Below are 15,000 nucleotides of genomic sequence, written 5' to 3' on the forward strand. Positions count from 1 at the left end.
ACGTACCGTTTACTATTTATAGTTCCTTCAAAACGAAACTTTTATCGCATGTATTTCGAAAACGGGACGCTATCAAATCGTTAAACTTTGCAAGCAGGCGATTTAAACATTAATCTTTAAAATGTAAGTATAAGAAAGCATTCCAAAAAGGTTGATTTAGACTCCAGTAATACCTTAGGACCACCAATACTTAACAAGATAATTTGGTTCATTAACTGAGTTGATAATGCAAACTGGCCACTCTAAAGAGTTTCTCAAGCTGAGGTTTCGAGCATTGGTCCTTCTTCATTAGAATGATTTGGCATTGCGTTTACGTGAAACGGCAAACTTCAGCTTGCCCTTTCGCGTTTCGCGTAAAATAGTGTGAACTTTGCTGCTGTAGCTTGGCGTGAGGTCACGTCATGTTGGATCTGAAGGTGCCCTTGTATGAATTACAAGGAATAATTTTGCTGCCCTTTTTTCTGCCAATTAAAAGAAAACGTAAATAAAATCTCACGTACACGGCAAATGCGTGACTGGTTACTTTCACGTAGAAACAGCAAAGCGCAACCGGCAAACGCGAAAAAATGGCGGGAAAAACAAGGTCACGTGGTCACTCTTGCCGTTCACGTTTCACGTAAAAACGTAGTGCTAAATCTCTCTATTGTGTAGTTAACAAAGTCAGACAAGTGAACCAAAGCAATCAACTTACAACATTTCTCCGGCGATTGAATTGAATAGTTCAACCTTCTCATTGGTAATCATTTTGCGAGCCTCATGAAGCTTCGATTCCACAACTGGTTCTGTATAAAGCAATAAGAAATTTGCCGAATGAATGCAATCTATAGCTGACAGTTAACCCTTTAATTAACCCTCAGAAGTGATTAACATGTAACTTCTCCCTATAATATCCATACATTATTCAACAAACAGGTAATGAGAATACATATATCTTATTAACCAAGCGCGAGGGCCGTCATGACTGGGAGAATATCAGCCCGAGGTCTTGACAGTACGGACCTCGCTGCGCTCGGTCCGTACAAAAAGACCGAGGGCCGATATTCTTCCAGTACGGTCCGAGCAAGCTTGTTTAATAAGAGATTTATTATACGACTGAAGTTCAAAGGGACACAAGTGTGGTATCATTAGGGACCATTCGGGACAGTGCCCGGTCCAATGCTTAGAGAATATTGGACCGGCAATAGAGCATTTTGATTAGTTGATTTTAATTATTGGCCCTCTGACTGCCCGAGTCGTGTAATAATCAGACTTATCAGGTAGACGTTGTTATCTTGATCTAACGTCTAATTCTTGTAACCAACTTAACATTAAATAAAATGTGGACACACTTTTACCACGTCCTATTACCTTGTTGAACCCATACAATGGCTGGCAAAGGTGGAAAGGGACTCCACTTTTGGAGCAATGGCTGGCTTTCATTTCTCTTTTTTGCCACTAATGTCTCCATTGAAGTTTTGACTTTTGTCAAGTTAGCTGTAGAATATGTAACAATCAGATCAGTAATTTAAAGCAAAAATAAAATGATTCTCCAGCAAATTAAAAAAAAAAGGTGCCAACTTACATCCATAATTCATTGCAGCACCTAGCCCTTTGTCTTTAATAGTCCACTGCATAAAAAGAAAAGAAAAAAGAAAAAATTGACTAATCAATCATTTTACCTAATTACTTATTATTAATTAATTCATTATGGAATTACGCTCACCATAGATCCCTAATTTTTGCATGTGGTTCATTGCATTTGATACCTGCTACAAGCATAGATCATATGGTATATAACACAAAATGAAATTTTCAACAGTTACTGTTGGGGGTCTGCTAAACAAACTGCACAAAATGAGTCATGATACATCATCACATTGCTGACTGTTTTGCATTTCATGAAAACTTACTGTTCCACTCCCTGTGATAATAAGGTGAGGACTCTTTTGGGGATTCTGTGGGAAAATAAATAAAAGCAAAAAAAGAAAAAAATCTACTTTCCACTCTCACTTACCAGGAATAAAGGAAACTACAATTACACCATCAAGCTAATGTATAAATCTGTTACATACTGTAAAACTGTCCAGTTACAAGCATGACATGTTCCCCACCAACTAGTGCTCTTATGATACATTGTAGTCACCATCTGTCTTCTCATTGGCTAAACACCTACACTTAATTCTGGGAAACAGTGCAACCTACAGATTATTCACTAATCTGTATCGATTAGCGAATAATCTGTAGGTTGCGCGCGCAATGCACGATTTCCAGTGGAGCAATGTCAAGTTCACAGACAGCAAAGTAAGAATGGCTTCTCAATTCGCTTCATTGACCCAGCAAGAAATTGAGAAATTACTTGAAGATAAAGATTCAGAAAATACTAAAAGAATGTATAGTAAAACAATTATTGGATGAGGTTTTTGTGATATCCGGAATAATCAAGGTCGAGGTCAGTGTTATCAGCCGAAGCCGAAGGCTGAGGCTGATAACACTAACCGAGACCTTGATTATTCCAGATATCACAAAAACTTCATCCAATACTTGTTTATAATCAAGCGGATGATTATCAATCACGTTCACAAATTTAGATGCAGTTTTCATGAACACTTTAATGACCTACTGTTTTAATTGAACAAAAAAACATTACCTTGATCCACCCATCATACAGAGCCTTCATAGACAAGTTCACTTCAGGTTGCCAGTAAAAAAACTACAAAAATAATTTAAATCAATTGTTGTCTTTATTAGAGCAAGGCTTTAAACGATTAAATAAATAATCTACTGTCAGTATCAATACTGATATGACTAGCACGGTAAAATGAAAACTTAGAGACAATGACTTGGATATACAAATATTCTTTGAGCCTATAATTATAGATGAAGGGCTGCTAATAGACACTTCTTACTAACTGAGTCTGACGTCTTTACAGTATGTTACAGACCCACTTTTTTCAGTGCAAAGCACACAGGCCATTAATTAATACTAGTGGAAAAAAAGGGTTACAGTAAAGACCGATAAACACGGTATCTTGGATATCCGTTGTAATAGAGATAAGAAATTATAGCAAAGGATCTCTTCCACCTACACTGCGTTGAGCGATGTCTTACCTCCCCAGAGAACACGGCAGTTGAGAACTAGGTTGCATAATTATATTTTGCCTAAGGTTCAGACAAGCCGTTTTAAATTAGTTTTTATTAATAGATGTCTTTTCAATAGTAATTAATACCTTTTCTTTTTCCTTATTCCTTCTATTCATGTTAATTGTTGCACGTCTGTTTGCACAATAATTCTTAATAAAGACCTTTATTATAACAAGGGTTAAACCGCTTAGAGAAGAAGTCACTCAGCTATTAATCAGTTATGCTAAACAATTTAAACCAGTTACCAAGGATACTATTGCAACATGGGTCAGAAATGTGCTGGAACAGTTGAATATAGATGTTAAAAAATACTCCCTGCACAGTAGCATTCTATATCATATCTCTAAATTCAAACGAAATTTTGAAAATGGCAGGCCGTGCAGTTTATTACTACCTATATTAACCAATCATAGTGCTCATACTAACTGAGAGAAATAATAATGATCTCTCTTCTTAACCAATCATAGTGCTCATACTAACTGAGAGAAATAATAATGATCTCTCTTCTTAACCAATCATAGTGCTCATACTAACTGAGAGAAATAATAATGATCTCTCTTCTTAACCAATCATAGTGCTCATACTAACTGAGAGAAATAATAATGATCTCTCTTCTTAACCAATCATAGTGCTCATACTAACTGAGAGAAATAATAATGATCTCTCTTCTTAACCAATCATAGTGCTCATACTAACTGAGAGAAATAATAATGATCTCTCTTCTTAACCAATCATAGTGCTCATATTAACTGAGAGAAATAATAATGATCTCTCTTCCAGGCTCAACACTACTTTTTAAACTTACTAGCCAGGTGGCTAGTGACATATTGGATGTTACAACAATTTCAGTTCATTTACTAGCCAAACTGGCTAGCGGAAATCAAAAACCACTAGCCAAAAACTGAATTTCTACTAGTCTGTGGCTAGTGGGCTACCATTAGTGTTGAGCCCTGTCTCTTGACAGGTCATTGCGCATGTCTGGCCAAGCTTCCATTTTTCTCCAACAAAACAGAAATGCGATCTGATAATTAGGTTGTTCAGCATAATCTACAATTTTCTCCTTCCTTTTTGTGAAATTTGGATATATCAAAGATGTGCTTGAATACAAAATAATGATCACTTTTCTCTTAGATCATTTAAAAACATCTTGTCTATTAAAACATACCACACTTGTATTCCTCAGCTTGTCAACGTAAGACAGATCATTGTGCTGTCAAAATAAAATCACACAACAAAATTATACAGTAATAAATTGTGCAATCATACAAACAATAGTTATGAAAAATGCACAAAGCTATATGCAACCCTCATCAAGTTTTATTCAAACACTTTCCAGATGCTGGGTCTAGAGGTTTCAGGGGCCAGTTTCTCAAAAGTTCCAGTAACTTAATGGTTTTGGCACCCAAACCAGTCCTTTTTATTCTTTAGCTGATAGCTTTATGGTACCATTTTCAAAACCTTTGAAATCCCCATCTTGAATGAAAACAGGACAGCTTCACGGACCCATCAAGTTGCCAGGACTTTAAAGAAAGGGGCCCCTGGTTTGGGACTGGGCACAGTCATTGCATTGGATTCTTGGGAAAGACAAAACACTCACAACAGCTCTCTCAACGCAGGGATATAAAGGGACCTTAAGCAGTCAGGACGGCAACACCAAGGAAGACATCAATTAAAAAATGAATTTCTACTTTTCATTACAATTTCAAAAATGGCTGCATATGTTTACCATCTCCTAAGGCACCACACTTCAACCTCTACATAACCCATAAAAGTAGCATTGAGTTCCAAATGGAAATTCAAATGATTTGCAGTTGTGGCTATGGTTCACAGAAGACACAAATTTTGGTGATTTCACATTGTTGTTTTGCAAAGGATGGCTAAGAAATGTACAAAGTTTTAAAACACATATGCTGAGCTATCATTCTGCCAATTAGGTCTTTTGTTTTTCCATGTCCTTGTTGCCGTCGCCATCATGGTTTGCTTAAGGTCCCTATTGGCTAATGGCAAACTTTCCAGGAACTGTGAATGAATGCTGGTGGGTTAAGGTAGTTCCATAGTATTGCATTGCACATTCTTACTGCATGTAATTTTGGCCACCAACTCAGTTTAAATCATACATCTACTACAATTTCTTAAGAAAATTCTTGCTTATATCACTGATTTTAAAATTGCTAATGGAAACTTCCATGTGAAATAGCCTTACTGCTTTTCCTGGATCTTCCACTGCATTTAAGCTGACCATTTCCACCAGTTCGTAGTACAACCCTCTTGTTCTTGAATCACCAATAAAAGCCACTGGGTGATTCTGTAAACAAGTCCTCACCTCACTGCAAGAGCAAAACCATATTTTTGTTAAAAAACTACTTTATCATCTTTGAGAAGCAAGCAATGAAATCTGTCTGAGAAAAAAAACTAAGGTTTTGTGAGGCAATGTTCTCCCTTGTTTCAAGCATGACAGGTGCGGTAATTTCCGGCCGTTTACCCGCATGGCCAATTACCCGCACCGGCCAATTATTGCATACGGCGAAAAAAAAAGTCAACAGATTACCCGCACTGGTGAATAACCCACACCTAAAAAGCAAAGTAAATTTGTACAAAAAGGCTCTAGAATTCACAACGTTTCGCACTGGACAGAATGCAAATTCATGGCCACATTTTGTGCGAGTGATTGTTCAACACCAAGTTGAATTGTTGATTTCTCAAAAAAATCGATATCTCCGGTTCTACTGAGCTTAACAAGTCCCTTAAAATGGGAAAATTCTCTTCAGCTCAAGCTAGTGTTAACTGGAAATTTGTTACTGATGTGCCCGATACCCTTGGATTATTTTTGTCACCATCAAGGTTTTGTTTACACGCGTGCCGATAAAGATTTGTTCATTGTGCAACTAATTGTGCATGAAATAAACTCGAGTTGGCATTATGTTTTCGTGCCAATTTGTGGCACTCTTAATACAATAAAATTCATTTGAGAGGTGGAAATGCAGGTAGATGAGAATTTTTTTTTAATTTAACTGCCAGTAGATTTCAAAATTGTCACATAGCCCACACCTCCCTATTACCTGCAGGGGCGCGTGTTTAAGGCAAAATTAACAGATTATCTGCGGGTAAACGGCCGGAAATTACAGCAAAGAAGTGTTGAAACCAGCAAAGCAGTCCTTAAACCTGTGAAATTTTCAAGAAATTCCAAGCAATTTCAGCAAGTAATCAGAGGTAATTGGTTCAGTAAATTTTACCAGTTACTGCCTGAAAAAAGAACACTGTGGTCTGGTTATTTACACAAGGTCTAAACCAAACCACGGTTTTATGCAAGCAGTGAGCCTTATGTTTCTCTATGAGTGGGTTGATTTGATTAAATAAATGTCCTTTCACCCCCAGCTTTCGGCCCTCTTAACAAAATAAATGTTTAGATAAAAGATTCAGCTAAATTCAAGATAGTTAAGAGCACAGTTTTGTTAAACAACTGCTAAATTCCACTGAAACAACCAGCCCTGTGAGTCTCATGGCTGGTGTGCAAGAATATCTCTTTTGTAATTATGCCTAGCAACTTTTGAAACATGTTAAAAATAATGAGCTTAATAATGAGCTTGATGTTACTAAATAATCAATATATTATTCCACGAATGTTAGCATTGTAAACGGAATAATGACTGTAGGATGTCATTGTCGCAGCTCATTGTCAGAAGTGTATCACAGGGCTGTCATTAAGGGCCGGGGACCGGGGATTTCCCCCAGCTACTGCAAGTCTGAGCCCCAGCTACTTTGATAAAAAACCAAAACATTACAAAGTAAAAAATACAAAAAATGACAAAATTTTGAATTAAAACACAAACCAATAGTTTATTACACAAACTCTCTTCAACCTTTTAAAGTGAAGTAACTTTAAAATCACCGTGAGGTTGAATGAAAACGCATACTATTCAACAATGTCATCTTCCTGTAAGCGCGCGCTTTTTACGAAGTGTTTGTTTCAGTCAGATTCTCTTGTTTTCGGAGTTTCTGGTTCTGCACGACTAAGTCATAAAAGAATCAGAAGGCATAAGTAGACAAACAATGAAAGCTGGATTCCACCTTCTCTTCTGGCTCCGCTTCAAGGTATGATGACGTTAAACTGAACAAATCACCATTTAGGCTTCAACAATACTCTTTCAAATCGACCACTGAGGTGATGCCTAAGTGAGTTTAAAAGCAGAAGATGTGGCCAAGTAGTTGTCACACGTGGAATTGCCATTGTTGAACTTTAAAAATAAATGCACAGAAAACTCAGCGATTTGTTAACTATAAACTTGCAATGTTAATTGGGTCTTCCTTTCGCTTGTTTACTTGTTATGCAAAAAATATGTATCAGTCATACAGGGCTTGTATACATTCCAGTTATTGCTCTGTTGGAAAGAAATTTGATTCGCCCATATGCTCTACATCAGAGCAGAGAGTTACCTTGTGTTATTTACTCAAGGTTGGTTCGAGGGAAAATGTGTTACGTTCTTGACACGTTCTTGCCACCATGTTTTTTTTTGCTCTTGCCTCTTGATCACGAGCATCACGAGCTACTTTCACTGGTTCCCAGTCTTACTCAACATCTCTTTTTTTGTCATGCAAAATAGTCACGACTCACATCGGCTGTTTTATGTAAGGGTGGGTATAATTTTTCCAAATCCCAAAATAAACAACACGCGTATCTCTCATACCTTGAACCATTTAAAGGATGACGGTGCAACCTCTCTGGGTCTGTTTACAAAGGTGAAGGATGTGAAGTTCATCGGAAGTGTACATTCTTTCAGAAGTATTGCCACATCTCTTAACCACGAGTAAGGCTTTTCAAAAGGGAGTTGTGGATTTTTCACGAATCGCGCCAACTATTGAGTATACACCAAAGGGCAGCTTGATGAAGTAGTGGAAACAATGTCCCCCATCAATAGGCTGAAAGCAGATCTTCAAGAGGATGGAAGGTTGTGGTTGCTCAACATGAATGCCTCAGAGTACCAGTATCGGGGCTTAGAGAATCTTCTGTACAACTAAGTAGAAGCTCTAAAGACCAACATTGATAGGAGGTTTGAAAAAAGTCTGCCGTGGTATCTGCTCGGTCAGTATTTGACCCATTGAAAGTCCCAAACAAGGATCACCCTGGGTTTTAAGATGTATGGTAAATCTCAAGTCCAAACAATAGCTGAGCAACTCACAAGTTCCATGCCTGCTAATCAGAAGGAGTCTGTTCAAGAGGAAATCAAAACAGAGTTTGCAAAACTGAAGTATGACAAGCTCACATGGAAACAAGATCTTCCAGAAAAATGCAATCCCTCTGTGTCTCCATGTAAAGCAACAGCTACTGAATGGTGTCTGCAGCAGATTTGCAGCCTTTGCCACTTTTAACCCAACATCAGTAACACGGCCGACATAATGCTATCAACTCCTGTATCAAATGCTTGGCCAGTGAGGGGTGCCAGTTGTGTGAAATGTGTCAAAACAAGGTTTCCATCAACCTTAAAAAATGACATGCTGCAATTTTTGCTACAAGTTTCCATCAATGGGCCAGCTAATGGAACAAATGATTCAAAAGGACTTATTGAGAGGTCAGTGAAGGCTTGGAGCTCTGCCAAGAACAGAAGGAGCCTACCAAGAGCAAGACAAGACACAGCTGATCTCCAAAGCGAATCACAGCTGCATGTTTTTGTGGAAGCTGGGGTGCCAACGGATTCATTAGAAGGGCTGTCAGAAGAGATGCAAGGCACTGACTGTGTGAGAGAAGAAGTGGAGGCTTTTTATAAAGCTTGTGATCTTCCTGATGTCCCTGATGAGGTTGATGAATTTGATGATGAAGGCTTTAAGACGACTAGTTTTATGAGTGACTGACAGTGAAATCATCCCATGTAGAATCTACAGTAAAGCTAAGTTATTGTCAATTTTTGCACGCAGCATTTATAGACACATACAATCAAAAATGTATTGGCGTTTAGAACTATGTGGTTTTTGTACTCACTAACTGCTAAGCAAGACATTTCAGAATTTTCTTGTGAAAGTGAAGTACAGTAGCTCAGAGTTATTAATTTTAAGGAGTTAAGTTTAAATTTGCTGCAACCCTATTTTGTCATGATAAAAGCATAAGAATGGAAAATGACTCTTGGAAACTTGTCAGAGTCTTCCCAGTCCTATAGAGAAAGGGGGCAGATGTAGCATTAAATTTACTCCATGTAAAAGTTGCATTAAAATAAAGATTTTGAAAATTTTGTGTTGTTTCCCAAAAGCTTTATCCCCCTGCCCCACCTTTTCTTATTGACGGTCACACCAGAACATGTTTGTCCACCGGCTACTTTTTTCATTTCCCCACCTACTTGAAAAATTAGTGACAGCCCTGGTATCATAAGTAATGTATTGTACGTAGGTAATCAAGGCTTGACACTAGCAGTAGCCCACTTGCCACAGACTGGTAGAAATTCAGTTTTGACGAGTGGTTTTTGATTTCTACTAGCCAGTTTGGCTAGTTAACAAACTAAAAACTAAAATTGTCGTAACATCTGAGATGTCACTAGCCACTTGGCTAGTACCATAGTTATTCAACTATAAGCCCAGTGATTTTTTAACAAAACTTTACCAAAAATCTCGAAAATTTGAGCCGGAGAAGGGTTCTCGGCTTATAGCCAAGTGTTTTTCAAAACACAATTTTTTCGAAATAGCAAATTCAAAGGAAACATAGATATATTCGTCTATAGGCCGAGATATTGCATGCAGAAGTAAGTAACAAAACAAGTTCAAGTTGGTCATTGACTTTAAATGTGTGGTTGCTTCCAAAGGAGCAGTTTGTTGTTTTTGGCGCGTAGTAAATACGGCTTATTGTTCGTCCTCAGTGTCGGCGTGGAATTCGTTGTCCATTTCCTCCTCATCCGCTAGTTCTGTCATTTATTCCGAATAGGTTGGTTCATCTTCCATGCCGTCTAGAGTATCAGAGATTCTGCAGGTTTTGAACGAGTGTACACAGCTTGCGAAAGTGTTTTAAAAATTTTGAAACTGACCAATCAGAATTGCCCATTCCCACAATTGGTAAACAAACTCGTCGATCGTCACATGTTACGGTGTTGAAATTTGCAATCACGTAAAAAGAAAACTAATCTTGGCTTCTCTGCTCTGTAAACTAATCAAGTAATCTTTCATTCAACCGCGGATATTTCTGAGTGTAACAGCCCATCATTGTGCGTTTCGCTGACATCTCGAGCCCTCCATTAAAGAGATTCCCTTGATCTTTCCTCTAGCGACTCACTGATGTCACTGATGACTGTACTCTCTGGTTATCTCGGAATGTGTTTTCAACGGCAATACTGCATTGAAACTCTTTTCTGTTTCGAAAATTTTGCGATCATTTCAGTTTGTTCGAGAATAGAATTCTCCGAATGTGGTCTCGGCTTATAGCCGATATTTTCCCGATTTTTTTCGTAAAGCTTTCACCGACTATCATGTCTCACGAGTTTAGGGTCTCGGCTTATAGCCAAGGTCAGCTTATAGTCGAATAACTACGGTAACTTGAAAAGTTAGTGTTGAGCCCTGGGTAATGTGTTGTAATAGGGTTCATAATGCATTGCAAGTAAAGTATGTCATAAAGTCTATGGTTTATTACTCATTAACCAAATTATAAAAATAATTATATAATTACATTTCAACTATATTTAAGGAAACAGTAGGAAGTACAAGAATAAGCATGATTCTGGGTTAAGATTTCAAACTGAAGTGTATGCAGAAGCAAGTATGAGCTGTCTAGTTGTTAACCAAAAAGAATGATTCAAGTGTGTATGTTGTAGTTCAATTTTATCCTTGGTTCAAATTTTATTTTCCTTTGTTCTCGGTCATGTTAATGTATGATAATGAGTTTGAAACAAAGGAAAATAAAATTTGAACCAAGGATAAAATTGAACTACAACATGTACATCAACACTATGCTTTTTCTGCAAGGTTTATCCTCTCCACCATCAAACTGATTTATGAAGAACATTGTGCTTGTCAACAACAGTCAAAATAATGTGTAAATATTACATATATTTCAAGCTATCATGACTTCAGTAAACTTGCTAACATACCTTGAAGTATAAAAATGCATCATACAACCGTGAGGTTGCCAAAAGCTACTTCTCCAGCGACCAGACTGAAACATAGCAGGACAGGTACTGGAGCCTGTTGCACAAAAAATTAATTTAATAGTGATAGCAACATATGGGTTTCGTTAGCCCTTTACACCTTTATATCAGTAAGCATATTCCCCATACCATTCTCTCTGGCTGCTACACATTTCCTTGTAAGTTAGTTACTAGAATTTAGTGTAAGATAGATTGACATGCAAGTATTCTCATTACCTGTTTGCTTGATAATGTATGGATGTTAAAGGGAGAAGTTATATGTCAATCACTTACAAGAGTTCTAAATTAGTTACACATGTTTCACAAATACAATGCAGCTAACAAGGCATGAATGTGCATATAAAAATTCATCTGCACAGTTATGATACAGAAGCAGTAGTGTAAACAAAGGAATTTAATATTAGATATTTTAATTTTATTTTGTTTGAATTCACCTTAGACAGCTTTCAGAATTTTAAAAGTATCTTAGCATAATTGCATTAATTTCCTTGTTGGCATTTCTTCAAGATCGTTTGACTCCCAAATCTTGGAGTATCTTCGGGAATATATGGAAAATATCCATACCGATATTAGGGCCTAAAGGGTTAAATATCAGCTCAAAACTAAGCTTAGAACTTCGCTCTGAATCATGACGTTTTCTCTTTCTCTCTCTCTAGACAAGCTACTATGCACGATTAATCCTGCCAAGGAATTAGATATCTTGATAAACTTTGAAAGTAGGGGATTGATTTATTTCACTTTCTCTGGCTTTAAAGACTCATGGCTTTCCTTGAAATATGAATACGAACGTAGGTGAAACCTTTAATAAGTAAAAATCCTTTCGTAAACAAATTCGTTTTGATTTGTATGTCTTTACATAAAGTAAATATGAACGAAACGATATAAACGAAAGGATTTAACAAAAGGAGAAATACAAACACACCAGGTGTTTAGTAATTTTTCTTCCCGCAGAATGCCAGCTGTAAAAATACTGTGATTTAATATTTAGCACAAAACATGTTTTGTTTTTGTGCAGTTAACACGTGTCACGAAGTGATTTCAACAGCAAACAAGGGTAAGTAAAGAGGAAATCTTACTAAAACCCGTTACGAAAATATCTGAAAAATATCCAGTTTCGATATATTATTGTCTTATGAACTTTGTGACCACAACCTGCTCGGAGTAAAATTCCTAATTATAGTGTTTACTTACCTTCTCGCTGAACACGCGCGAAATGAACGCAGATCAAACAAAACACAATTATAAAAGCCAAGGTTTTACAGCATATTTCGATCCTTGAGGTTCCCGGCTGCTGCTTTGTAGCTTCTTTTCCGCGTTCAGAGACTTCTTTGGGATTTTTCTCCACATCGGAAAGATGTAGAGTAGCGCCGGTAAGTTCGGCTCCCACCGCCATCTTAAAAAAGGCAATTTCCACCCAAGGGCCCTTCGTCCACGTCGGAACGCGAGGTATACTGTGCCTGGGGAGAATTTTCATGGACAGCAGCTAAGAGCAGCAGGAGAGCTACGAGGGAAAAAAACCGAAGCAATCTGTCTTAGTGCATTCAGCCAGACGGACGTTTTGTTTCCTCAAGCTCCAGGATCAGATTACTCTATGTTGAGGATATCATTCTTTATTACATTTTCAGTTGTAAAGTCTTCGCAAACGCGGTGACGAAGGAGCCGATGGGAAGAAAAAGAGGGGGGGAGAGTCTCCTTTAACCCACCCCCCCAACTTCCAACCGTAACATACGTGTGCCTCTTGCGCATTTCCCTTAAAAGTAGAGACGAGAAAGGTAAGGAAATAGATTCAAGTTTAGCGAAACTTGTAATAGCCCAAATTTTCTTTCTATGCAAATTTACACAGTTCTATCCTCATTGTATTCTTCGGAAATCAAATTTTCTTCTTATACAGTAAAGTAACAGTCAACGCAAAATCTACCAAATCGCTCAAATTCGCCATTTAGAACCACAGAAGCGACAATAGACAGAAAGTAAGCTAGGTTTACATTTATTTTGAGCCTTAACATAGACATTCCTTGATATAAGTTTACGATATTACGACTCTTCAATATTCTCCCATACATTTCTTCATATTTCGAACAAACGACCAGACACGCCGCTTGTGTGGGTTCCCTGTGCATACTCTAGCGTCCTTTAGCCATGTGAGTTTTTCGCGTTGAGCCTTTGACATCACTTCCCCCAAGTCCTGCGATCAACTTCCGGAACATGGTCAACTAATGGCGGACACGAAATCTCGAATTTAACGGCCCAAAAGAAGATACTTCTAGCTCTCGGACTAGATTGAAATTTGGCAGGGTAGGTGAGGAAGACACGCTGAGCACGAAAATGAAAAAAAAAATGATTTACGAAAATTTTGATCTCAAGGGTGCTAGATTATATTCATATACAAAATATACCATAAGATTGGGACATTTTTTTGTACAATCTGTTCTTTTTTTTTCATCATTTTTAATGATGCAGTGGAATATTACACAAGTTAGATCATTTGAACACGGTTAGGTGACTTACGTTTCAACACACTCAGCCTGTCAAGAGCTGGTTTATTTTCGTCTATTTAGGCCCCAATTCATTTCCTTTAAAAGCGCGTTTGTTCGAGTGTCGCAAACTCAAAACCAAAGCAGCTCAGCAGTCCATAAGAATTCAAGGGTCCACGAGAATTTAAATAATTTGACTAGCGGTATAAATATTTGGCAGCGTTTCATTTAACAGGATTTTTTTCCCGTGGGATTAGACTTTCTCAAAGTCGTTCGCTTGGTTTTCTGTTCTGGTGTGGTAGGACTCACTCAAAAGCGCGACTTATGAGCAAGTCACCGTGGGAGCTTATTTTGATTATTCACTGAATCGGAAAAAAAATTAAAACCTGAAACATTTCCATGCCTACGCTTTCTGATCACAAAGCAACATAAAAACCAAATGCGTTTCAGAGTTAGATTCGACACTCAATGGAAAAAAGCATTATTGGTTCACCATTAAAAAAAAAACGTAATTATATGTCGTAAGCTTGGCTGAAAGGGGGAAGGGGGACTGGGAAAGAGGTGACTCTTGACTTGATAATGACTATGGAAGTTCATTCTACGGCATCTGCGTTCGTTCAACTACTCGCACTTTACTGAAACTGTCTGTTCTTTGCTAGTATAGTATGCCTCTTATCTAGGCGTTCCACTCCTTGGAAATACACAACAACTGTTTTTTTTAAAACCAGATGGACTTGTGCTTTGCATGCAGATTAGGCCCGAGTTAAGGGTACAAAGCATTAAAAACGTCATTCACTTTCCAATTGAAAATTGAAAATCGGCCGAGCTCATAGTTACAATTCGTGTATTTCAGGAGGAAAATAAAAGTCTTCCAAATGATCCCATTGAAGTTCAGAATCGTATCCCTGTCCTCTCACGAAACGCCTTCGTTCATGTGCAGAGGCTTGAAACTGTTCACAACGGGAAGAGGTTCCATTTAAGGTGCACTCAACGTAATTGTCAATTTGTTTAGCCACGTAATCAAGGGGCCCAGGCCCCTGCGATAACAAGTAAAAGTGAAAGTCGCGTATGTCAAACTTCGACCCCAGTCTCCTCTCAGCGTTCTCTCGTACTTTTACGAAAGCCTGCTGACCTATCATGTACGCAGTCGCCTGCCCAGGACCGCTCTGGTATCGTGTTACTTCCTTCAGAGCCACATCTGTGTCGTCCCAGGCGTAGTCGCTGAACAACTGAATGGCTTCATCACGTGTCATGCCCATGAAATGCAAACCCGTGTCGACGATCAGACG

General features: G+C 38.1%; 2 protein-coding genes across 5 annotated transcripts in view; both read right to left on the minus strand.

Annotated features, from left to right (window-relative positions):
* Positions 1–12,664, minus strand: part of LOC111332105 (N-acetylneuraminate (7)9-O-acetyltransferase) — a 29,078-nt gene extending 16,414 nt beyond the window's left edge. For 2 of the 3 annotated variants that reach the window (XM_088744556.1, XM_088744557.1), the window contains exons 1-9: positions 12,429–12,664; positions 11,181–11,274; positions 5,324–5,447; positions 4,286–4,330; positions 2,627–2,689; positions 1,890–1,934; positions 1,562–1,607; positions 1,348–1,473; positions 692–782 (exon numbers count right to left, since the gene is read on the minus strand). In XM_088744556.1, coding sequence (XP_088600682.1) covers positions 692–782; positions 1,348–1,473; positions 1,562–1,607; positions 1,890–1,934; positions 2,627–2,689; positions 4,286–4,330; positions 5,324–5,447; positions 11,181–11,274; positions 12,429–12,630 — 836 coding nt within the window. In that variant the 5' untranslated portion in view covers positions 12,631–12,664. Of the gene's footprint in view, positions 1–691; positions 783–1,347; positions 1,474–1,561; positions 1,608–1,889; positions 1,935–2,626; positions 2,690–3,206; positions 4,243–4,285; positions 4,331–5,323; positions 5,448–11,180; positions 11,275–12,428 lie in introns of those variants that run through there. The other variant, XM_088744558.1, reaches the window with a different exon arrangement.
* A 1,077-nt stretch (positions 12,665–13,741) lies between these two features.
* The window catches only part of LOC111332107 (uncharacterized), a 14,463-nt gene continuing 13,204 nt past the window's right edge, over positions 13,742–15,000 (minus strand). For both annotated transcript variants that reach the window (XM_022937380.2, XM_022937378.2), the window contains exon 8: positions 13,742–15,000. This exon is cut by the window's right edge and continues 65 nt beyond it. In XM_022937380.2, coding sequence (XP_022793115.2) covers positions 14,545–15,000 — 456 coding nt within the window. In that variant the 3' untranslated portion in view covers positions 13,742–14,544.

Source organism: Stylophora pistillata, chromosome 14 (assembly GCF_964205215.1).
Source record: "Stylophora pistillata chromosome 14, jaStyPist1.2, whole genome shotgun sequence".
In the NCBI taxonomy this organism is placed as follows: Eukaryota; Metazoa; Cnidaria; class Anthozoa; order Scleractinia; family Pocilloporidae; genus Stylophora; species Stylophora pistillata.